General features: G+C 43.7%; 1 protein-coding gene across 8 annotated transcripts in view; it reads left to right on the forward strand.

The window, feature by feature from the left end:
- Kat6b (lysine acetyltransferase 6B) overlaps window positions 1-26,099 on the forward strand; it is a 174,027-nt gene that overhangs the window by 136,053 nt on the left and 11,875 nt on the right. For all 8 annotated transcript variants that reach the window (XM_085828410.1, XM_085828408.1, XM_085828413.1 and 5 more), the window contains 2 exons: window positions 1,170-1,331; window positions 4,349-4,442. In XM_085828410.1, coding sequence (XP_085684536.1) covers window positions 1,170-1,331; window positions 4,349-4,442 — 256 coding nt within the window. The remainder of the gene's footprint in view (window positions 1-1,169; window positions 1,332-4,348; window positions 4,443-26,099) is intronic.

Genomic DNA, 26,099 nt, shown 5'->3' on the forward strand with positions numbered 1-26,099 from the left:
TGTGACTTCGAAAGAAGTAAACTGTATCTGTGATTTCGGTTGTGTGAGTCTCTTCTGTACCTGTCTCTTTTCTTATCTTTTCTGATTGATCAGAGATTGTTTCAGTGTTTTCATTTCTGTTTCTGATGCACAGATGTACATCGCCATTATTTCTTGTGTACAGCACTGTTTCCAAAAGGACCATACTTCCAAATACATCAAAACTTCCTTTAATTAAAGAGAGAATTGTATCCTCAGTGCCAGTTGCCAGTATTTGATTATGTTGCTATGTGTGGGACTAAGGCTCTGTCCAAGAATAATAGTTATATGAAATCTAAAAATAATTTGTGCAGTATAAGAACCGGTATGGTCCACAGGAGACCTGGGAATGGTCAAGTTCATTGTTAAAGAGCTCGGGTTAGCAAAACCTGACTCCCCTAAGAAGAGTTCGGGGTCTGTTTGGCTCTCTGTTTCAGCAAGTCACTACATTTGATCAAAGACATTGGTGTCTGTACCTTAGCTCCTGTGGAGGCCTTGGTGTCCCAGCTTGAGTCTTTTATTTTGAAGAGAAGTAGACTATAATCATTATACTTACTGTAGGTTTAAATTCACCTGACTCTCTCTGTAATTATTCCCAACACAGAGATTGTATCTTCTCCAGTTATATTAAAATGATACTTGGGATAAAACTAAAATGGATGCCTCTGCTGTTTAATCCACACTTTTGAAGAATCAGAATAACTCAGGCAGTTCATTTATATTATTTTTATTTGAAGTCCTTTTGAAAATAACAAAAGTTTGACATGCATGATGAAATTTTTGTTTCTTTAATTTTCAGATTTACTTGGCTCCAATTTAAAAGTAAGAGGTCATGCCTGATAAATTTTAACTCATAATAAATTGCAAGTGAAAGTGACTTTGCTAACGTTGCTGTTTCTTGAACGAGCTTAAGGAGGAGACGTTAGCTGTCTTGAATTTACCTTAACAAGAGGAAAGATGGGATTCTGACTCTGCAAGTAACAGCTGTTCCCTGGTTAACACTTTCTTTGTTTAATGGAGTATTTTAATCTTAGAGTGTAGGATTTAGAAATAAAATTATATACTTTTTAAAATGATATACAGAAGAAGCAAGTTTATATTCTGATTGATACTTTTATGTTAAATAATGTTGTCTGTTTCTCTTTTTCCAGGTTGATGGGAATATGAGTAAAATTTATTGCCAAAACCTTTGCTTGTTAGCCAAGCTCTTCCTGGACCACAAAACATTGTATTATGATGTTGAGCCATTCCTTTTTTATGTCCTTACAAAAAATGATGAAAAAGGCTGTCATCTGGTTGGATACTTCTCCAAGGTAAACCACGAGCCAGCATGGCCTTCTCTCGCTTGCTTGCAAATGTTTTTAGTGGAGCTCAGGTCTTTGAACAGGGTTTTTTTTTGTTTTGTTTTCTTTTGTTTTTGTTTTTTTATGACAATAATTTGAGTAAGTGGCTCATGTTTCTGAAAACCTCAGCTTTTTGTTTAAAGCTCGTTTGAAAGGACAAAGACAAGAAACAAACAACAACAAAAGGTGCCTAGGAAGTGTGTAAAGGACCCCAAGAACCCTGTGCCGTGCTGACAGTGACCATGTGACATTTCATTACCGCCTTGTAGACTGCCTCGCAGCTTTGATTTCCAAATGTTGAGCTTCTTTCTTCTTTTAAGTGCTGGCACATGAAGCTTCTGTGGTGGAGCACTTAAGACCTCAGCCTCTCTGCTCATTTCCTACCCTCGTGCTCAGCAGCATCCAGTGTTAGATAGAGCATTGGTGCGGGCTGCTGAGATGGCTCCTGAGAAACGTCCAGGACCTGCTCGGTAGGAGAGAACTGACTCCCAGAAGTTGTCCACGTGCACCCCTACCCTGCCCTGCGCCTCCTACCCCACACACATACCAAGGAATAAGTGGAATTAAAACAAAAACAAAAACACCACTGGCAGTTGATGGCTGGTTTTCCACCGCTGCCTCTCCTGATCTGTGCTGTGGTTTTTAAGTTCTAAGGGAGTCTTGCCTACAGGAAATCTACCTGTCTCTAGCAATCAGCATGGGGAAGAACTTGCATACTAAGGCGCAGTGACTCGTCTTTTCACTGGTTCAGAGCTCTTCTCCAGAAGAAACTGCTCAGAAACTGCTATTGCTAAGTCATGCACCTTGAAAGAGAGCTGGTTTGGAATGTGTTTGCCAGGTGTTGAACTTTCCTTGGGTATGCACCCAAGAATGGTTACATAAACAGAGATGGTAATTACCCAGACGCGCAGCAGATGAGTGACTTTACTGGATCTGCTTTTCTTTAATGTTCATGATGAAACACTCCATAGAAGTGCTGTTTTCACAGGAAATGAGAAGCTAGACTATCTTCCCGGTGTGTTGGCATATGCCGCTAATATAAATACTCAGAGGGCTAAGACAAGGGGATCACCAGTTTTTGGTCAGCCAAGACGGCATGGCCAGACTGTCCCATTATATATCCCTCAATGTTCCCTCCCTCCAGACCCATGCACCATCCAGAGGTCCTCCTGTCTCATCCCTGGGAGTATAAGTGTGCAGCTATTTTGACTGACTCACTCTCTCTCTCTCTCTCTCTCTCTCTCTCTCTCTCTCTCTCTCTCTCTCGGTTCTTTGTTTTGTTTTTGAACAGAATCACACTATTTAGCTCTGGCTATGCTAGAATTCAGAGATCCACCTGTCTTCTGCCTCCTGAATGCTGAGATTAAAACATCCACTCCCCACCCACTCCAGACAGTGTTTCTCTGTGCAACAGCCCTAGCTTTACTGGAACTCTCTTTGTAGACCAGGCTGGCCTAGAATTTACCAATAAATGCCTGCCTCTGCCTCTGCCTCTGCCTCTGCCTCTGCCTCTGCCTCTGCCTCTGCCTCTGCCTCTGCCTCTGCCTCTGCCTCTGCCTCTCTCTGCCTCTCTCTGCCTCTCTCTGCCTCTCTCTGCCTCTGCCTCCCGAGTGCTGGGATTAGAAGGGTGCACCACCCTTCTGTTCCATGTGGCTTTAAGCCTCGTGCTCCTGGAGGCTCACACCGGCACAGCAGGCACTTTACTTACTGGGCTCGGTCTTCAGCCCAGGAACATCTATTAAGAAAAGGAGGCGGATTGCTGTTGGATTATATTTCAGTGAACTCTTAGGGCTGAGAACAGTTCTGGGCAGAGAAAGGGCTGGCATCAAGGATATAAATCCTCTTTGCCCAGAGTACATCTCTTTTTAGATAGAGTGACCCATTTATCTTACTTTGCACAGTAAAATTAATTATTTGAGCCTTTACTATTGGCATGCACATCCAGGGATGGGCAATTTATCTCCTAGAGATAACAGAGTCTCGTTGTTACTTCTGGAGGCTTAGAGATGCCACAGACAGCTACAAGTACACAAAAGTAGGGCTCATCTTCTTGCATTTCTGCCCTTTAGACTTTTTTCCACAGTTGTTTCCTGTGGTCTTTGAAACTGGTTCGTTAAAGATCTGAGTGTTCTGAAGTAATCTTGTGATGTGGTTCTATTTGTGAGCAGCCTCATTTGTGGTTTATATTTGGCCACAGCACTCACGGCCTCAGAAGCCTTTTCCAGATCTTCTCTGTGTAGGTTTTGGTGGTGTCTGTGTACTCTGAATTTGATATTGTGATTGTGAACCCTTAGTTCTTAGAGCTATCAGAGCTCTACTCAGACCCCCTCCTGGCTTTAGCCTGTTGATAGGATTTCCGTCTCACTGTTGCTCAGAGGCTTTGGGGTTTCTTGGTGTCTTTTTTTGTTGTTTGATTTTCCTGGTTTGAAATGCAGACTTTAATTATTTCTCTGGCCTTTAATTATTTCTACTTGGCCTTCTGATTCACAGGAGACACATTTGTTTGTGTGTCCACTCACATGTCTGCCATTCCAGTGCCACTGGGGGATTTACTCAGAGGCAGAGGCCAACTTACCATTGTAGAGTTGTAGATTATCATGTAGTAGGGCTGCCCGCCAAAGCCCAGCTTACTCCACTGGGTGGACTGAGTGGTGTTTTCTCCCTCTCTGCAGTTGTGTGAGCAAGGAGTGCGTCATTCCCTACTGTGGGGGCTCTTTCACCCTGCACACATTTCCTAGATTTCCTATTCGAATTTTATGCTCCTAACTTTGTAGAATGCAGATACATCTGAGAAGCATGGCCAGAAAGGGTGCCTTGTTGTTACTTACTTGATAGTTTGATCAGCATGGTAGGATTACTCTGATTGGTCCTGACCCAAGCCACTGTTTGACCTTAGCGGATAGTTTTACAAGGGCGGTGGCAGGTACTGGGACTCGCCCACTGCAGCAGAGCTCTGACATACTTACTATGCTTCTTTTTTCCCATAGGAAAAGCTCTGCCAGCAGAAGTATAATGTGTCCTGCATAATGATCATGCCCCAGCACCAAAGGCAAGGATTTGGACGCTTTCTCATTGATTTCAGTAAGTGAAATACATTACTTCCTTCCATAGTAGCTGCCGGCTGTTTCAGGAAACTGTACCGCATAAAGCTTTATTTAACCTGCTGTGCTGTTTTGTTTTTGTAATCGTACATAGTGGGTCTTCTGTTTATAACCACCTGAGTTAGAAGATCTTCCTCACATGACAGTTTCCCTGACACCCACTTACACTCAGGGAAAATGAGACTAGATCTCACCACAGTGTCCTTGCCTCAGAAAGCCATTAACTGGAATGAGCTGGTAGAGTTGTGTGGCGCTGTGCTCACTATACCGTTAGGTAATTATTGGTGATAAGCACAAGCGGTTGTTAGTTACAAGGAGTTTTAGCTTTTTCAGATTTTGCCCAATAGTCTTTGTGGAGCAGAGGAGAGCAGGGGTAAGGAGAGCCTGTTCACCTGAGGAGGCTCTAGTCACTTTCCCTCTTGCTGTTGCAGAAGCTGTTGGTAACAGGAGCTTTCTCAGGAACTGCAGGCTTTGTATGCACTTGTACCTCCTGAGCCTCTCTGGTTAAAGCTGGATGCTTGCAATACTGCAGTGGCTGTGCTTCTTTCTTAACCGCTGTCTTTTTCTTCTTGCTTATTTTATACTAAGGCTCAAGCTGCATTTAGAGAGTTGATTCCAGTTATCTAGAGATAGTAACCTGTGAGCCCATTTCCCTGTGATGATAGTAGTCTCTAGCTATATGACAGTCTGTCACTTAGTGCACGTGAATTCGTAGGTTGTTAGCTGGATAAAGGAAATTTGAATATATGTACAGGAAATACAAGGCCTTCCATGTAGGTATGCTGTGAGGGTCCATAAGCAAGTATGTTGACTCTGTAAGTCTGTATCATTACATTCTGAAATGTTGAAGTCTGCAGATAAAATAAATTTTAGACTGACTTTGTATAATATCCTGACAAAAATATAAAATTAAAAAGGATTTTGGGTTGATTATTTTTATACCTTCAGATAGTGTTTCCAATTATTAATTTATTTTCCTAGTCTTACTGTTTGGGCCTAGTTATCCAGGAGACTAATTATCCAAGGAGGGCTATGCACTAGCTCACTGTCGTTCCTTTACAAGTCCTCGCTGTAATCAGCGTCTTTTTCTTCTTTATTTTTCCATGTTTTAAATCATTGTTCTCTGAGCCTTTCATACGTGTACCTAATGCACTGATTGCTCCTCTCCTGCCCTCTCTCATCCCTCCCTCATCCCCCCCTTGCTCCTCTCCTGCCCTCTCTCATCTCTCCCTACCCCCGCCCCCCCCCCCCGGTTTGCTACTTAATCTCTTTCCTGCATTCATGTCTTTTTATCTATGTCCCTCTAGGTTTGACCAAGTCCATGTATGTGGCCTTAGTTCCTGGTGTTGTATGAGTGGGTACACGTCTGAAGGCCATCATTACATGAGTTTTTAAAGGGGGGGTTCTTCTTGCTTATATTGGATAAGTAAATGTACAGTTGAGACTGCATTTGGAGAGTTTCTAGAGATAGCAACCTGCAAGTTAAATCCCTGCTACAGCTATTTGGAAAGGCAGAATTAGCTGTCTCTTTATGGAGTATTTTACAGTCATCATCTATGAGGCGCTCATCTATAACTACACTTTCTGGGATACATCACAGCCATGCAGGCCTAGGCTTGCTGACAGTGTTCTCGTGTCTCTAGGCTAAAAGGACGTTCCAGGAGACAGCTCCAGGGTACCTTTTAAGCTTTTTGACTCGCCAGTTTGATTCTCTTGAGTTTTTTTTCTGTGCATGGCCTTTCCTGACATGGCCCCTTCCTCTTGCCTGTTCAAAATCATGCTCATTTGGTAACAACTCGAGAACCTCTTCTTTGCTGTCTTTGTAATTCTATCTTACACCGTCTCAGCCATGTTCTATACGAGCATGCTTAGACCGTGTTTGTTCTTTTGTGCTAGACATCAATATATCGTGCTTCTGAGTTACCGTGATCTCCTTGGATACTTTTTTGGATCAGCATAGTTCCTATAACAATTTGTATTAGATGTCGTTTTGCTGATATGAAGTGATAATGAAGCTATCTAAAGTGGTGCCTAGATTATAAAGGTAAAAAAGTTAAGCTCTAAATACAGTGACATAATTACAGGGACATACATGAATGTACATGTATGGATAACCCAGGGAAAAGGCTGGGTTCCCTTTAAGTGCTAAAACTATTTTAAAAGTTCAGACATGAAAAAACAAGGTGGACTTGAACTTTTCTTTCCTTTGAGACCAGGTCTCACTTTATACTTCTGGCTGACTTAGAATTCACTTTGCAGACCAGGCTGGTCTTCATCTTCCAGAGATCTGCCTGCCTCTGCCTTCCATGTACTAAGATCTGAGGTGTGCACCACCATTCCTAATCACCACCCTGTAATTTCAGACATGAAATACAGGATACACTGGAATACTTTCGGGGACATTTGAGGTCATTATTATGAGTGCCACCCTCCGGATGTGACTGGCTTTAGTAGTCCTGACAGTCTTGTAGAACCCTTGGCCTTGTCTCTCCACTAGAGTGCTTAAGCACCGTGGTGAAAGATTTTAGTATAGTTGAAAAGGGAGGCTGGGGGTGTGGCTCAATGGTAGAGCTTTTGCCTAACAAGCATTAGGCTCTGGAATCAATCCCTGTTGGCACTGAAAGGGGTGGGGGTGGGGAATAGTTTGAAGGGAATTGGTATTGTTTTACAGTACTTGAAAGAAAACGGGAATGAGTATAAGCCCAATAAAAATTCACTTTAAAAACAGAATTATTCCTTGACCGACCACTGTAAAGAAGACAGGATATGCTGTTGAAAAATTAATAACATCTCCTTGGGAGTCACTTAAAATATTAGTAGATAAATATCTTTCCTTTGGATCCAGGCATTCACAGAGGGAGGGAGGGGAAGGAGCACATGATCATTCATCAGTTTTGCCTCATAGGTCAGTGCTCTGGGTAAGAAAGATGAGCAGGACTTGTGAGATTTCTAAAATATGTTCTGTTCCATTAAAAGGACCTCTTAATAATGGTTTGGGTTCCTTTGTATGAGGCTGGGACCTGTTGATTAAGGTTGTATTTTCAGTGAGTCAGATCAGCTGTAAAGTAGGGAAGTCTTGTCAATGATGATTGTAATTTAGCAAAGGAAACAACATACAGGAGAGGAAGCTATCGCTCCTCACCTGCACCTGGATTTTATACATGGTCCAATAGTGTGTGTGTGTGTGTGTGTGTGTGTGTGTGTGTGTGTGTGTGTACGCTCTTGAGTGCATGTGTCTGTCTGTCTGTCTGTCTGTCTGAAAAATGCATGCACAAGATTTTGGCACTGTTGTCCGGTACAGTAAGAGAACTGATGGGGTTGTCCACAGGCCCAAATGCTACCCTTCCAAGAAGCTGTCTCTTGCTTCTGGGACAGCTTATCTGGCACTTGTCAGAGTGAGGTCTCTCAGGAGGCTGTTTGCACAGCTTGGCCAGAGTGAGTAAAAGGTGCCATCGTCTCATAGACAGCCTGCTCATAGACAGACTCAGGGTTCATGACTGCTCAAGAAATGATGGACACAGGCTGGAGGGGGTCTCTTCTCCTGGATTCTGAGATTTCCTCTCCCTTAGTCAAAAACTTTAAAGCCCTCCTACACACACACAGACAACTCTCCACCCTCAGTAGACATGTCAAGACTTCAAAGAAGCCCACTTCCCACAAAACTTCTGCTACTTTTTACCTCCCACGGACAAGGAAAATAGCTGTTCTTCCCACAGGGAACAGCTAGGCACTGGGGAGCTAGAATGTTCCTTCCTGAGCCCTGGCCTGCTCCTGCTGTTAGAGCTGCCCAGCAATGCCTTCTATATTTCACTGTTTCTTTATTTTGAAAGAAAATTCAGACTTGAGAGAAAAGTTACAAAATTGTGCCTAGAATTTCCATGAATTCTTTGCCCGGATCCCCTGGATGTTGGCATACATAGTGTCTGTTCTTTTATTCTCGTTCTTCTCTCTCATACGTTTCTTTCCTGAATTGTGATGAGGATGAACCGCGTGTGTTAGTCCATCTTTAAAGATCCTCTGCTGTGTGTCCCACAATTCTCAGAACCAAAATCTCCCTATCAGCAGGCACTCTGCTGGATTCAGGTTTCGTCTCGCTGGTGCGTCCTGCTGTCCTTTCTGGGAAACACCTCTCACTGTGGGTTTATTCCTCACCACATTCAGTCACTGGGTCTCTGAAATTTCCCAAGGTCGGGGGTAGTGGTGGGTTTGTCTTGATTTTACTTCCTTGGACATTGTGAAGTATACGGGAACCTATTCTGTACAGTCCCTGCCTTCCCATTGGAGCTTCTCTGATATTAGATTTGAGTGGTAAGCTTTGGGGAGAAGTACCAGAGAAACTAAGGTTCCTCCTCCTTGGCTTACAAAATGTGCTCACCATGTTATGGGGTGGTGCCTGCCAAGTCACTTTAATTCCTGTCGGGTAGGAAGATACCTTGAGGTTATGTAAATACCACTTCTCCCATCTTTTCCTCCTAGTTTCATTGATGGGTTTTGTTTTTTTTTTTAATTTGGTGTTTGGAGGCACAGCCTCATATAACCTAGGCTGTCCTTTGACTTCTGACACTCCTTCCCTTGCCTCCTGAGATTAGGATGACAGGTGTGTATCTGCCCAACCTAAAGAATGATTTTCACGAGAGCTGGAGAGATGGGTTAGCAGTTAAAAGCATTGGCTGCTGTTGATCAAAGATCCATTCATTTCCCAGAACCCACGTAGTGCCTCACAACTGTGTGTGACTCCAGTTCCATGGGGATCTGGGCTCTCTTCTGGCTTCTGTGGGCACCAGTGCTTCCATGGTACACAGACAAATGTTCATACAGGCACAAGAACCATCCACATAAAAATGATAGATAGATAGATAGATAGATAGATAGATAGATAGATAGATAGGCAGGTAGATAGATAGATAGATAGATAGATAGATAGATAGATAGATAGCAGAGTTGTGCTCCTCCCTTTTCCGTAGGTCACCGGCTGCACTCATCTCTAGGTGCTCCCTCCTCTCCATTTTGTACTAATGAGCATGTAGGTGTGCCCTTTCTTACTACTACTACTACTACTACTACTACTTCTTCTTCTTCTTCCTCCTCCTCTTCCTCCTCCTCTTCCTCCTCTTCCTCCTCTTCTTCTTCTTCTTTGCATAAAACATGTTACACTATAGCCTTTTGGATCCTGTTCTTTTGCATTTTTTACTCTGTATCAGGAATCACTTGATGTAAAGAAAAGATTCTCTTGATGCACATCCTGTGGCTATGTACACAGTTGATTCCACCCATCCCTATGTACATATGAGTTACCCCTAGTATTCTGCTCTCTGCACACACGCGAGTGTGTGTGTGCACCCATAGGTGCATAAGTATCACATACCCAGCACACATGGAGACCAGAGACCTTAAGATTTATTTTATTGGGGCTGGAGAGATGGCTCAGTGGTTAAGAGCACTGACTGCTCTTCCGAAGGTCCTGAGTTCAAATCCCAGCAACCACATGGTGGCTCACAACCATCCGTAATGAGATCTGACGCCCTCTTCTGGTGCATCTGAAGACAGCTACAGTGTACTTATTTACAATAATAAATAAATCTTTAAAAAAAAAAGATTTATTTTATTTTCTTTTTAATTACATGTATGTGTGTGTGCATGTAAGTATGGGTTCCCTCAGAGATATTCCACCACCACTACCCCCAGCTGGAGTTACAGGAGATTGTGAGATGCCCCGCATCGGTACTGGAAGGTCCTTGGGAAGTAAAATATGCATTCTTAAAACCTAGGCCATGCTTGGCTCACTGTCTCAAGCCTTAGTGATTGGGGTGCCTGAGGTACACTCCAGGGAATACTTGAATACCAGTGACTATGTTAAAAACTCTTGCTGATGGCTCTGTTGACTTGTCAGCCAACAGTGGCTGTATGCAGCAGCACATCATCTTTGTAGCGTGTATTCAGAACTAACAAGCCAGGCTGAAGGTTGAACTCCAAGTTCAGGGAACTGACATGCCCCAGAACATGTCTTCATGAGCATGCATGTTAGATGTTACACTTACTACAGGCAGATTAAAGACTCATGGAGTCTTGTGCTCAGCAAAGGGTCTGCATTAAAAAAAGCTAGTAGAAGTTAGTGGACATGCTAGATAACAGCTGGAGTAAGGACAGCCAAGGGGTCCATGAGGCTGGGGAACGGGGCTTTGAGATTCCAGAAAACAAAGGAGATGAGTGTTTCAGCACGGACTGATCCTAGCACAGCTGGGATTTGTGAAATTCTTTCTGTGTGTCACCTGAATTGCACATGTGAGCCCAATTCTCACAGATAACTATGGGGAAAATGACACAAAAAAAACTGTCATAGATCCTCAGTGTCCCAAAGGAAAATGTGTAAGCAGTATACCTGGAGGACTGTGGCCTAAATGGAGTTTTAAAAACCTGAATCTGGGGCTGAGAGTAAAAGCGCTTGCTGGATGAGCCTGACAACATGAGTTTGATTTCTGGAATGCAGTCCATGGGGGGAGTGGAGATCTGAGTCCAAAAGGGTTTCCACTAACTTTCATGTACAAACACAGCCCACACACAACAAGGGGAATGTTATAAAGAAGTGGATTACCCAAGAATGATGGCCCACGTCTGTTATTCTAGGTTGTGGCAGAGGATTGCCATGGGTTCTAGGCCTGCTTGGACTACAAAATGAGACCCTGTATCAACAAAACACAGAGCAGGGAGAAGGGTGGTTCAGAAAGCTTGGCTCTCCAGAGCTGGGGGCAACATGGCTGGGGTTGTTTTTATACTGTAAAGACTAGGACACTGGATTCGAGAGTGTGTGTATGTGAGCGCGCACGTACATGTATATGTACCAATGTGTTAGGGAACACTGATGAGAAAGATTAAAGTAGAAACAAAAGTAATACCCAGGTGCAGTTTTTATTACAAAGTCATAAAAGAAAGACATTTAGTGAAATTAGTTACACTTTCCTAGCTAAAAGACTAAAAGCTCACTAACTAGAATTATAGATTCTAGAGTCAGCAAGATACTAGCTTAGTGGCTATAAGTGCTTGCTGTGTGACGCTGGTGACCTGAGTTCAGTCCCAGGAACCCAGAGAGTAAAGAGGGGAACCAATTCCTGAAGGTTACCTTCTGGCCTCTGTATATAGTCTGGCATCTACATGAAGATGGTGGTAGAGAACATTTTTAATTAAAAATATTTTGTTTACACATGGGCTGCTTCAGGGCTGCTGAGATAGACCAGTGGTTATTACCATATTCTTCTCTTTCAGAGGCCCCAGGCTCAGTTCTCAGCAACCACATGGCCTCTTAACAACCTTCTGTAACTCCAGTTCCAGGACAACAACTCCCTCTTTTGGCCTCTGTGGGCACTAGGCATCTACATGGTGAATAGACATGCATGCAGGCCAGACACTTGTACATATAAAATAATAATACAGGAGGGGAAAAGAAGATTCTGCTTGCTGCATCTGGTGATGACCTGTCTTTAATCCCAGTACTCAGAAGGCAGAAGCAGTAAGATCATTGAGGGGTTGAGGCCAGCGTGGCCTATATATCAATCAAGTCACTGGAAAGCTCAGCTATACAATAAGACCCTGTCTCAGGCAAATAAGCAAAAAAAGAGTAGAGTGCTGTTCATAGAACTTTAAAATGCTTAATCAGGAATTTCAAATGATTTCAATCTGTAAGAAACTTTTTTTTTTCAAATAAAGTTTGCTGTTGGCTTGTCTCGTGTAAGGAGTAGCTTGGATTTCACTGGCAGGCAGTAGTTGAAGTAAGCAGGGTTACGGTTGCTTGTCACCTTCTCCTTGCAGCCTTCTCCGTTTACCCTGGAAGCCAGGTAGATTCACCATGTGTGTGATAGGGAATAGTTGTAAAGCTCCCACTAGGACACCCCACCCGTGTGAGCATGGTTGGCCAAATATTCAGGGCATGTTTAGGAGGGAGCATGCCTGACTCTAAGGATGTTGTTTGATGGCTGAGAACATCTCTCTGGCACAGACTGAATGAGTGGTGGTATTGCACAGTTCACCTATGCTACCTACTCACTGCAGTTTTTCTTTCTTATCTTTTTAAAGTGGTCCTGACCATTTTAAAAAAAGAACAAACAAACAAACAAAGCCACTGTCCCAGCCCCTAGCTGTGTGTGGCACTTCTCTTCCCAGTGTTGCTGGTCTCCCCCCCTCCGAGGTTGTCATTGGAATGAAGGCTGTTTCTTGAGTTCACTTACTTAAGTTGCAACAGGAAGGATCGTTGTTCTCAACTGCCAGTCTTGGGCAGAGAGAAGAAACTAAGTTGGTTGAAGAGCTGTTTCTCTTTCCCTTACTCTTGACAGACAGTTCATTTCTTGGCACATTTATTTTAGAAGGAAGGTTCCAGTGTTAGTCCTCAGAAACAGTCAGCTCTGTCCGCTCCCTTTCTCTGCCACTCTTCTCCCAGTCCTTGCAGTCAAGGCAATCATTAAAGAGAAACAAGATGTCCTTGTGAAGTGGTGTTGAGGTCCTTCCAGCTCTCGGATAGAGACCTCTCCCTTGACACTTGGAAGAGCTCGGCCAGCCACTGTCACTGGAAGGCTTGTTTTGATCTGTGCAATTAAGTTTGCTGATGACATATTTTAATAGAGTCTAGTCTATAATAGAATAAGGAAAGTGAACATCTTTCCTTATTTTCTCATTGTAATAAGTTTCTCCAAAAGCCTTTGCCACTACTGTTTTAGTACACGGAGCTGACCTGTGATACATTTTAATATGCTAAAGATAATATTGAGGTTGAAAATTGAGTCTGTGGTGGTTTATTCAGAGGTTGACTGCTATGAATACATAGACATGCATTGCATGAGGCAGTGCAGCCAGTGCTTTATGTATCTTTTTTCAAATAAACTAGGTTTGTCATAAATAAGAACAAATAAATAGTTTGTATAGACTAGTGTGTATTCATTGCTTCAGTGAAAACATTGTGACTATGAAACATAGGGTCTGCCATCTCATTTTTTTCTGAACACCACATATTTGCTTTGCATACCTCAGACTTTTTCAGGTTTTGGCATACAGGTGGATGTTGTTGCTGTGTAATCTTTGTTCAGATTGCTACCCAGTGGGCATATGCAGCAAGTAGTGTTGGAACCCACTACTAGGCAAATTCCATTCAGATAGCCAATAAGCATCAGTTGGCAGTGCCATCCTGAAGACAGGGACTTTTGCCGGGTTGAATTCTCAGCCATAAGCTCAGTGCTTGTCACATAATGGGCATGCAATAAACATCCATTAAGGGAATAAATGAGTGTCTGACTCTGCTCTTTGTACTGCTGGGAGTACCTCCAAGTCCACACAGCCAGCTTCTGACAGAATTAGCTCTTGATCTGAGGTTTTCTCGTGGCCTTCTGTCTTGTCACATGTACACCTTTATTCTTCCTTCTGCAGACATGCTTTAGACAGCTTTGGACAGACTTTGGCCAGCATGGCCTCGGTGATGCAGCCAAGAGGGTGCATGATCCAGGCCTTGTTGTGGGGTGTCAGACACAGGGTTCATAACTCATCTCTGCAGTCTTAGGTGTGAGGTATACTGAGGCTTCGCAGTGGGAAGTGCTTCCAACTCGCTTTCACTGGCCCAGTTATGGTATTTGTAAGGCAGAGCAAGATCACACAAGCTTTGTTCTTAGTGCTTGAAACTAGTGCTCTCCTGATTTTGGTTCCAAGGAGACTATTATCTTTAAATCTGTTTTCCAGCTAATAAGAGAAGCAACGGGCTTAATGTTTTAAGTGAAAAACAAGTTTGCTTGCAGGGCAATGGTGGTGCTCGCCTTTAATCCCAGCACTTGGGAGGCAGAGGTAGGTGGATTTCTGAGTTCAAAGCCAGCCTGGTCTACGGTGTGAGTTTCAGGACAGCCCGAGCTACACAGAGAAACCCTGTCTCCAGTTTGCTTACCTCTTCAGGATAATTTTGATAATGCAGATGACTGGGTCAGAAGATGGTTACATTTTCTTGTTTGCTCCTTTAAAAAAAATACATTTATGCTTTGGGAGAAAATATGTTTTTCTTTATTTGCTTAGAGTTATATTAGAAATACAGTTTTACACTACATCATACTACACTGTTGTGTTTAATAACATAAAAACTTAAGTTTTATAATTATTTATGTTGCATCTTGCTTTGGATTAACTAACATTAAAGAAGACCCTTTCTTCAACAAAATTGTTTTAATTAATATTTTTAAAGTACATAAAAGTAATTGAGTGAATTAAATAATTTTATTATTTATATAATAATATGTTGTCCATATTGAAACAAATGTGCAACATAGTTATACTGTAGCAGGAACCAAAAATAAGGTTGCTAAAATTGTGGTGCCCTTGTATGTACCTGGGAGCTAAGTGGGGTTCTTTATGTGAAGGGATTGTTCTGAAATAGGGGTGATACTAAAAACTAATCCGCACAATGGAAAGAGCCAGGTCATCGTCTGAAAGCTGGTGAGTGAAGCCTTTATCCTGTCTCCCCTGTCTGAGCGGTGCCACTAGGTGACCAAGTGGAGCTTGAGAAAATAATCTCTCCCATGAATTAATGGATCTGTACATTGAACACCAAATAGCTGCAAATTGCACAAAGAGGAGCAAACAGACATGATCAAGCTTCTATTCTGTATTGCTGGAAAAGACATAGAAGAACATGGTGAATGATAAGACAAGCACACCATGAGAAAGCCCCAAGATCAGGAATAGATAGGAAAGAAAGAATATGGGGTAGAAGGAGAAATCCACACATTAAAAGAAAATTGTCTTTTTTTTAAATGGACATAACTGCATTAGCACCTTGATGTTGTGGTGGTAAAGGCATAACAACAGCAATAGAGACTGCAGAGATGTGTCAGTCAGTGGTTAATAGCACTGACCACTCTTCCAGAGGACACAGGTTCAATTCCCAGCATCCGCATGATAGCCTACAATCATTTGTAACTCCGGTTCCAAAGGATCCAGTGCCCTCCTTAGCCTCTGTGAGCACCAGGCATGCACATAATACACCAATACGTGCAGGCAACCATTCATAAAATAAACAAAGCTAACCCAGGAGGTGGTGGCACACACCTTTAATCCCAGTGTTTGGGAGGCAGAGGCAGGCAGATCTCTGTGAATTTGGAGCCCATCTGGTCTACAGATCAAGCTCCAGGACAGCCGGAGCTACACAGAGAAAACAAAAGCAATAAATCTAAAAATAGTAAGAATAATAAAAACCTATCCCTGATTTCTAGGAAAAGGCCTTGTAGTAGTTATTGATGAGAGAAGGGGGAGGAGGTATCGCCTGGGCCAAACAGAAGATTCCTTGGTGGTGGTCAGCAAAATCCTAAGTGATGGTCACAAGGGCGGTTGCCTTTTGGTAATCCACTAAGCTGTATGTTGTATGTGGTTGTGTGTTCGTTGGAGGCGTGTTTTGTTTTAAGCCATTGTTTTAAAGCGGGAGGTCATATACCCTATGGCATTTGTTTTATGGCTGTAACTCTTAAAACTCTCAAAACAGCCTTTTTTATTTATCGGTGGAATTACATCAGTGTTGTAAAGAGAGAGAGAGTTCTTCACCTTTACTGCTCTACATAAGAAACATTAAGTGCATAAGGGCTTGGTGCTTGGCACCAGCTTCCTGTCATGTCAGCCTTTGCGAAGCTGTTTTTATGTGAAGCAATTGCACCCAACATTCTCTTAGAGAATGGCCTTCCTGTAACTTCTGCTTCCACTGTTAAACATGACTGAAGCCTGAAGGGTGATGAAATGGGAGATTCAGGTAAGAAATACTTGTCTGGGACTTGAGAGGTGGCTTAGCAGATAAAAGTACTGGCTCCTCTCACAGGACCCGGGTTTAATTCCCAGAACCCACATGCATGTCTCGACCCTCTGACTCCAGTTTCCGGGGATCCAGTTCCCTCTTTTGGCCTCCATAGACACCAGGCACCCCCACAAGGTGCACAGACATTGCATGTGGGCAAAATATTCATACTCATAAGAAATATAAAATAGCCTTAAATTTTTTAAATACTAAGAAAGAAACGTTTCTGCCGTGAGGTGGAAGGTCAGAGGTGAAGCCGAGACATTCCAGCCTGGACACTCATGCTTTGTTCTCCTACTGTTGATTACATTCCAGAATGAACGAATATAGTTCTGTCAGACACTGCAAGTGTGAGTGGGATGCCCTCTCCTCCCAGGGCTAATGCACTTGTGAAATTTGGACATTTAAAAAAACAGTGCTTACAGAAGAGAAAATGGGAAAGAAGGCTTAGGTTGCCAGAGTGAAGCTGTGCTAGGCCAGATTAAGGAAGACACCTAGAGTTATCTGTGGCTCCTCCCCCCCCCACATTCATTCTCTCTCTCTCTCTCTCTCTCACTCTCTCTCTCCCTCCCTCCCTCCCTCCCTCCCTCCCTCCCCACACACACACACACACACACATTCTCTCTCTCTCTCTCTCTCTCTCTCTCTCTCTCTCTCTCTCTCTCTCTCTCTCTCCCTCTCTCCTTCCCCCTCCTACCCCCTCTCTCTCCCCCATTTCCCCCCCCCTCTCTTTCTCCCTCTCCCTCTCTCTAGCACACACATACATACACACCACAGTGGGGGGCAGGGGGGTGCCAACCACAAGATGGCTTTCTGTTCTTCCTGCCCTTTGCTTTGTCCAAAGCAGGATCTTTCCTCTTGAATTCAAGGAAGTTAATTGTATTTTCTGTACCACAGTAGAAGGTACATCAGAGGACTCTGCCAGCCTGCCTTGCACCCTGCAGATTTTCATTTGCTTCCAGTTAAAAACTTACAGACCATAGCAAGTACTTTTAGAGAAGAGATAAAATGAATGGTGCTTGTGAACTGCTTTAAACACCATTTAGAATACAGTTTAGAAAACTCTTCCCTGAAGAAAAGTCACTGGCTTTCATCACTACTGGGGACTTTTCAGAGACCAAGTCTCCATAAATTAACTTTCTTTGACCTCATCACACATAATGAAATGGCTGCTAAAGGGTTAAAACCAAGGAAAAAGTAATTGTGTGTCTCTGCCTCTTTCTCTGCAGATCGCACAGGAAGTTTGTCCCTGTCTGTAGCAGGGTAATTACAAGAGATGGTTACATAATTTACAGTTGAGTGTATTTGTCCATAATCACACACCTCCACCTTGGCGTGCAGACCCTCCTGAGTGTGTGCCCTGTCCTTTTATTTGTAAATGATTACCATATGCTCTCTTGCAGTGTAGCATTGAACTGAGTTATCAGTAATGAACTTCAGCTATTACCGTGTATGTGGGAGTTCCTGTTATTTATGTGACTAGTGGCTCTTAGATTTAAGTTGCCTGGTAATGAACAAATTAAACTCCCTGAGATTTGTCTCTAGCTAAATAGTCTTGGGCACCCTAGCCAGAATAGTGACTAGTGTGCCCGCCATAGAGATTCAGCCACTGAAACCTTCCTTCCCTGTACATTCAAGACCCTTCAAAGTTGTGATTTGTTGATTAACAATGTCCACACAATAGAAGGACTCGTGGGAATGATAATTGTGATATTATGGATAATGCCGTGCTCATATTAAGATATTGTTACTGATGGCTCAACTCTAGCTGCATCCAGTGTTAGAGTCAGTCTGAACAGCAGGCAGAATTATACCTCGTGCAAGGAACTCAGAGAAATGTACTGTCTGCAAGCTCAAAAGGCAATGATGTCTTTTAATACTGCTAGTAATAAGTTGGGCACAAAGGCACACATCTGTAATGCCAGTGCACTGGAGGCTAAGGCTGGTAGATCATTAGTTCAAGGCCACCCCATAGCAAGATTCTGTCTTTAAAAAATAATTCCAAGGGGCTGGAGAGATAGCTTAGTGGTTAAGAGCACTGACTGTTCTTCCAGAGGTCCTGAGTTCAATCCCAGCAACCACATGGTGGCTCACAACCATCTGTAATAGGATCTGATGCCCTCTTCTAGTGTGTTTGAAGAGAGCAATGGTGAAATCATATACATAAATAAATTAAATCTTTAAAAAAAAAAAATCCAAGATGTGTGTGGTGGTGCTTGCCCTTGACATCGAGTCAGGAGAATTGTGAGCTGGAGGCCAGCCTGGTCTACAACACAAGTTTCAGGCCAGCTAGGACTACAAAGTGATACCTTGTCTCAAAAGCAATAATAATTATAATAAACCCTTGTTATTGCTTCATATATATCTGAAAACCCTGCTTGTATGATACAGCATATATTCTTGTTTCTCTCACAGAAACATCTAACATAGCTAGACTAAGTGTTTGAGTTCTATGACCAAAGCTACTGGCAAGTCAGCCAACCACTGAAGTACGTGTCCCACCCACCCCTAGTTCTCACACCCAGCACACACTGTCCTATTGGCAGTGGCTGAGCCCCTGCCCTGACACAGCTATTTATTGCCAGACGCTTTGTACCTCAGAGTGTGTTCAAAAGCATGTAGCATGTGCATGCGGGAGGGGTGCAAGCATTTGTCTCGCTAACTTGGGGACACTAAAGATGCTTCTGAGCCTTGAGCAGATCAGAGGACGGGCTGGGCTTTGATTTTAGAAAGTTGTCTCAAAGACTGACAACTCCCTCTTGAGATGTACTTTGTTTGAAAACAAAAGGGAAAATGGAAAGAGATTTGTTCTTCCACTTTTCCTGATGCCATGCTTTTGTGTCTGCTAGGTGAGTGGTCAGTTTCTAGCCCTGGGTGCTGATGTGTGTGTGTGTGTGTGTGTGTGTGTGTGTGTGTGTACACCAGACAGAGAGACAGGCAGGCAGATAGTATTTGTAGAGCTGTATAAGGTAAGAGGATGGCCTGGGAGGGGGAGAGGGAAACAGAAATGCACTTAGAATGGACTTACACGTCTAACTTGCAACCGCCCTGTCTTCTAGAGCCTGAGTCTTGTCTTAGTAGTATTGGGTTTTGAACCTACCTCGCACGTGCTAGGTACGCACTTTACCACGAACCACATCACATCCCTTTTAACTGTTGATAGCAATGAGTTGCCCAGGCTGGCCTGGAACAATTAATCCTCCCATAACTTCCTGAGTAGCTGGGATATAGATACTGTGCCACCAAGATGGCCTCTGAGCCTGATTCAGGAGCAGTGGCAGCATCCACAGTAGTATAAACAACTGCCCTCCCCACTACACACACACACACACACACACACACACACACACACACACACACACGCACGCACGCGCGCGCGCGCACGCACACACAGCTTTGCTGGGCTAGCTGAGGTGCGCTTTTATTGGACTCCACTAACTCGGCTGCCCTTCCAGTTCACTCAGTTGTGGGATCTCGGCGCCAGGGCAGTTTCATGCGTGCACTGTAGGCGCACACAGCCATTTGATGAGAGTGTGCTTGGTGTATGAGTTTTGTGAGAATTTGAAGTCATGTAGCTTTTCAATAGGAAAGTCTTGTGAGGATTTTTTACTTGTATGTAGAATTTTATTCAAGGTTTCAACTTGGATAGCAATTTAGGGTGCCTTTTTGCTGATAGGTGTTACTTTTTAGAATATTTTTTCAAGCACTCTTTAGTGTGAAGAAATTTTTTTCTGAAAGAAGAAATTAGTTTTAAATACCAGGTTGCTTCTTAAGTTTTCTCTTGTAAACCTGTGCTCTTCCTAATATATCCTAGAATTTAAAATACTGCTATTGCATTTAATGTGTGTGTGTGTGTGCCACAGTGCACATGTGGGGACTAGAGGACGACTTGTGGAAGTGAGTTCGCCTGCTGTGTGGTGCTCAGGCATTCAGCTCATCAGCAACAGCCTTTACCTGCCAAGGCTACCAGAAGTTAACAGCATCCTTTCTCCATTTCTGTCTCGTCAAAAACAGTGGCTCCTAGTACTCTACCTAGTACTCTACCGTCTCCCGGTGAAGTTGCCTCTGGGAACAAACCGGCTTGACTGATATTTGGGAATAGTAGTTGGCTTTGTGAACAATGTGATTCCTTCTGAAATACGTTTATGTAAACATTTTTTAAAAATCATTTAATTTTAAAATTTTTTAAATGATTTTACCTTGGTCATATGTGTTATTGGTAGAGTATTCCTCTCTCAATCTACAACATCTTCTCCTATACCCCAGGACCTTATTTCCCTAACAAGGAAGTTATGGATTGAATTCAACAGTTGATCATCTTCTCAAGAAAAGAGTTCAGCACTCAGGAGGCAGAGGCAGGCAGATCTCTGTGAGTTCGAGGCCAGCCAGGGCTATTACACAGAAAAACTGTCTTAAAAAACCAAAATAAAAAGGTTGAGTGTAGCTTGCATTGACATACCTTACCCTAGCAGACTGCACCTGTTGGCTTCAGCCATCACTTGACATAACTAAAGCCATCCCAGGAAGCCTTCATTGAGGGATTACTCAGATCCAATTGGCCTATGGCTAGGTCTCTGAGAGATTGTCTTAATTATCCATGTGGGAGGACCCAGTGTGGGCAGGGCTGCCCCTCTGCAGGCTTTCTAAGAAAGCTAAACTAACAGCCTGGCATGGTGGCACATACCTTTAAGCCCAGCACTAGAGAGACAGGTAGGAGGATCTCTCTATGAGTTCAAAACCAGCCTGGTCTACATAGTGACCTCTATGGCAGCCAGGACTACAATGGGAGCCTACATAGAAAGAAAGGCTAGCTGAACAGGAGTCAGCAAACAGCACTTCAGCAGTGATCTCAGCTGCAGGTCCTGTTGTAACTTACCTCAGATGAACCTCTTCCTAGTCTGGAAGCCAAGTAAGCCCCTCCCCAGGCAGCTTTTGGTCAGAGTGGCTTCTTCCCAGCCACAGAAGAGGAAACTGGAGCACACTCCGTCCCCAGTTCTGTTTGACTGAGAGAAACCTCTGTGAAGTGCATCTCACACCTTCTTTACTAACACATTATCTTCTGCCCAGGCTCTCCCTACACATCAGGCCCACCTTTGGTTTGGTGTTGGTGACATAGCCCTTTAAAGTTCTGGGTTAAAAGCAGTCCTCAAGGCTTTTGCTTAATACTGTATCTGAAACCAAACTGTCGTGGGGGAAAGAGTTGAGATTTAATAAGATGGACATGAAGGTCAGGAAGTGATTCTAATGTGCAGCTATGGATGAGAACCGTAGCTAGACCCAAGCACGGGGAAGGGAGCTGGGGAGAGCTCCCACTAAAGCGGGTGGTCGGTTATAAAGACACCATGGACTCAGTAGTATGGTTTTGTCTTGGGGATGTGTGTCTGGCCCTCAGACTGCTCCCATGGAGCAGATGCTGCTCTGGTCACCAAGCTCAGCAGCATGTCACAGATGTGCAGCACCCTCTGTGACAGGCATAGCAGGAGGAGGAAAGTCCTAACTGAGAGTCTACATCTCATCTCCCCTTGGTATCTGATGCAGATCAACTACTAGAGCATCCACAGCCACCAGGGAGCCATCAAAATTGTTTGGCAAACCCCCACGTGCTCTGTAGGCTTGGACACATGTACCAGTACAGGGCCATGTCTCTAGTGCAGGCCTCCCTTTGGAAGGAACATGCAGACCAGTCTTCTCTGGAGTAGGCGTTGGGTAGTGGGGATATTCAGTAAGGAACACTAGTGACTTTGTTCCACATAACTGAGGGAGAGCTTAGCAGTGGAGTGCTCTTCAGGAAGCTAGTGCATCTTCAAGATGTCTACGGCTGAGATGTGACTCAGCCAACAGAACTTTCCCAAAGACAGCATGTCTCTCGGTTTTCAGGCCGTTTTTCCCAGGACGCACTTGAGTCTTCTAGAATCTGTGAGTCTTTGTTATATTTGTCGGGGAGCTTGTGGGTCTGCTGAAGCCTCAGGCAGCCACTGTGTTTGTGGGTTGATGGGCTAGTTGTTTCTACAGGGTAATCATTGAAGTAAATACTTGACAGCCAAAAGGAATTTGGGAGCAAATTATGCTTGCTGGGAATTTTCAGTAGTTAATTTCTTGACTATTCCTGAGGCCAAAGGAGAAGGGACTTTTCCTTTAATTAAATTTATATTTGGGTGTAGGAAACTTCTGAGACAGTAGAATGGTCTTGAGGTATCTCAAGCAAACGTAGGAATAGGAAGGAGGCTCATCTCAGGCCGACGCCAAAGAGCACTTTGACTTCTTTCTCTCCACATTCTCTTAATTCCCCTAATTTTTAGTCATCTAAATGAGCACCTATAAATATAACCCTTAAGAGCTAATCTTCAAGCCAAGCATTATTCTGTGTTTTTTATTAACCCATGTAATGCTTCCAGTAACTTGAAAAGATAAGTGTGATTATTAACTGTGTAGTCTAAATGAGGATTCAGACATACACAGAGATTAAAGAAGTGCCTTGGGTTACATCGATGTTACATGGTGGGTCCTGAATTCTGCCACACAGCTTGTGGCTCCACAGTCTGTGCTCCTAGCCTCCTGTGAGCTGTCACAATATATGACAGTTCTAAGGTTCATGTGGTCTCATTGCCCTGCTTCTCAAAGTTTGTATTATTCATATATACAGAGAATCTCAGAGTACAGTTGAGGCAGTCCGAGGTACTCCATAAGTATTCCAAAGTAACGCTACTTTCCTCTTTAACTCTTCTTCACTCGTGACAGTAAAGTGGAATTTTCCAGAAATGTCATGACACAACAGATGAGGGACCAAAGTAGATATGACTGGAGTGTAAAACGTAAAGCAAGCTTTCTCCTCTCTAGTTTGTTTATATTTTTAAAAATGCAGGGAAGGTTTTTTTTTTTATTATCGAAAATTAGAGTAACACTAGGTTCATTGCTGTTTTAAAATTAATGTCACTTCTCTGTAAAATCAACAGATACAGCCTTTATAAACAAAAGCTCCTTGGAGTCTTAAATAAGTGTTTAAACTACAAAGTTCTGAAGCCAAGATGTCTTAGAACCCCCACCAGTGTATCCCAGCAGGTATAGTGATATGAGTCCTGGTTAGAGATGCATACTCTCAGGCCTCTCTCTACCTTCTAGGTTGTAATTCATGTTGTAGCCAGAATTCTTTTGTAGTGACAGCCAGGCATAGAATAGAGCAATCAGCCACTCATTGACTCTAGCTAACCCACACAGCCTGATAGGGCTTTAGGAAATCTATCTATTCTATTCTCTCCCAGTAAGGAAATGAAGGGCCCTGACTTGTACATTCAGTGTCTCTCCCACTTCACAAGCCTGTTTGCCTAGCAGCTCCAGAGCAGGTCCTCAAGGGCGCTGACCTTGAGTCACCTTTAGGATGTGTGAGAGTGCAGGTTGCTCGGCGATTAGTCTAGTTGCTATGTAATTACACTGGGCCTAAAGAATTATGGTAAAGAGTGTCTTAAACGTCCAGATTCAAATCCAGTCTGTTTCAAGATGTCTACTTTGAGAGACATTCTCAATCTTTTGGTAAGGTCATCTTTCAGACGCACCACAGGTCATTTGGAACAGGGCTCTCTTAAAGATACCAACTTCAGGATCAGCACTGAATTTAAACAAAAGACGGTAATGAAACTGCTAACTGTCTACATGCTCACAGTGCTGCTAGCCCAGGAAACGAATAACAGACCGTATGGCCCAGTGAACTGCCACCTCCAAGGAACTCCATGGCTAAAGGCATTGGCTTACCTCCTAAGTTAACATAAGCCCATGCATGGCTGGTATCAATCCCCAGGCCTGCAAAGCCCAGGCTGTGTTCTCTTGTGGGTCTTCCATTGGTGTCTGCTGAGCTCAACAGGTATTGGTGAAAGGTATATAATCCTTGGAGATTATCTCCCCTAAAAGCAACTGAAAGCTCTGAATTCACATAATCCAGACAGATGGGAGTTGGAACTGAGTAGCAAGCCAAAGTTTATGCTGTGTGTCTGAGAAAGTTCAGATGGTTTGGAAGCAGACGATGACAGATGGAAGTGTACACGGATGAGGGGCGACACTTGTGAAGATCTCTGTCACACCCTTACCTCTTTTTACTCTTGCTCCACTATATCATCCTGCACAGCACTTGTTCAAAACGAGGGAAGTTCCAAATAAATGAGGGTTGGGGGGTCAAATTGATTTTGATTTATTCATGACTGCAAAAACAAACTTTGACCTCATCAAATAGTTACCTCCATAAAGTGGGTCTACTCTGCTTTCCTAGAGGCAGTTAGCCATTTCAGTCTCTGGTCAGGGCCAGGCAACGAGAACTGATACTTTATGCCATCCTCAATGGAGGCTGGGTGCCCTGTGTGCTCTGCTTGGAAATGCTTGTGTTTGTTTCCCTGCAAGAGGATCATCTCTGAGTCAAGCATGCGAGACTTCCACTGCCCCTCCGACCTCACCTTTCCCCTGGTATGCAGTTCCAGTGAAGCAGAGGAGGAAGTGATCGTGCTAGTTTGGGGTAGTTAATGCAGGGGATGGTGTGTGGGCTACTCCGTTTCCATTATGAGGTTCTCACTCATGACCGAGTGCTCGTTGCCCGAATCTTTGGCTCACTACAAGTTCAAGGGAATATTCGCACCAGCAGTTAATTATCCTGAAGCTCCGGGGACTTGTCTTCCACACGTCACTTTTCATCTGAAACAGTAGGTTTCCCCAGGGGTAGTTGAAGTTTTCTGATTGAAAGTATCCTGCGTTAAGGAGAGGTGTGAGCACGCCGTGGGGATCTATTCACCAGGGGTGTATTGTACTTGTTTCAGATGCTTCAGGACAATACACCGGCTTCCAAGATAAGTGCTTTTTATTTCCCTGCATCTTAGATCAATTATTTGGAATCTTTTTGGTAAGTTAAACTTAAGAGCTTAAACCATCACATCTCTGTAATTAATAAGTCAAATGTTCTTACCAAAAATTACTGTGTCTGCTCTATATTGTAACTGTGCTTTGAGGAGCTGAGAGAAAGTAGGAAAGAACAGAAGGTGGCAAGAAGCCCCTCACTTAACACCCATGTCGTGAAGGACAGCATAGGTCAGCATCAGCAGCTCAGCTCCTTCCAGGCAAGCGCCTGCTGCAGATGACATTTATAGCCTGTCTTCTGTCGTCAGTGCACAACTGGTAGGCACAGCACCTTTCCAAACAGCACAGATTGTCATTCTGCATGCCATTTCAGTCAACTAGTAAGAAATTAGAAATGTGTTCATGGTCATTTTTACTGTTCCTGGTGGATTCTGTTTAACATCAGAGCATCCTCCGTCATGGGGAGATTCCAAATAGTTCTCAGCAAAAGTGCCATTTTCTTCCCACTGGCTGCAACTTCTTTGAGGGTCTTTGGATCCCCAGAGGAGGAGGAGACACACTACAGGCAGGGCCAGGCACCTCAGGGCATTGGCGTTGGGTGGTGTTTGGTGCTCCTCATCCCTGAAATGTGTGCAGGAGGCTCTGACTGAACATTGGGTTTCCAGTCATGTTCTCAGCACCCTGAAAAGTACCCCTCCCAACAAGTGCTTGCAGAGTCCCTGCCTCTTCACAGCCTCTGAGTGCACACACAACAGGAGGGTGCTTTGCTGGGAAAGACCAGTGGGCTCAATGTCCATGACACATAGAGCGTGTTACCTTCCATCTATGGGACAGCAGTCCTGCACTGCAGTCAAAGGGCCAAGGAATTGTCAGGAGTCAGCCTTTTGACACGGCAGGAGTGGCGGGTACTGAGAGGTTTGTACTCCAGTGCTCCCCAGGGGCTCAGCTTGCTGGCTCGCCTGAATTACCGCGTGGTTTTTAGACTCAGGTACAAGAACAGCTAGG

The sequence above is a fragment of the Mus caroli genome, unplaced genomic scaffold (genome assembly GCF_978045245.1).
Source record: "Mus caroli unplaced genomic scaffold, Mus_caroli_1 scaffold_12, whole genome shotgun sequence".
Classification (NCBI taxonomy): domain Eukaryota; kingdom Metazoa; phylum Chordata; class Mammalia; order Rodentia; family Muridae; genus Mus; species Mus caroli.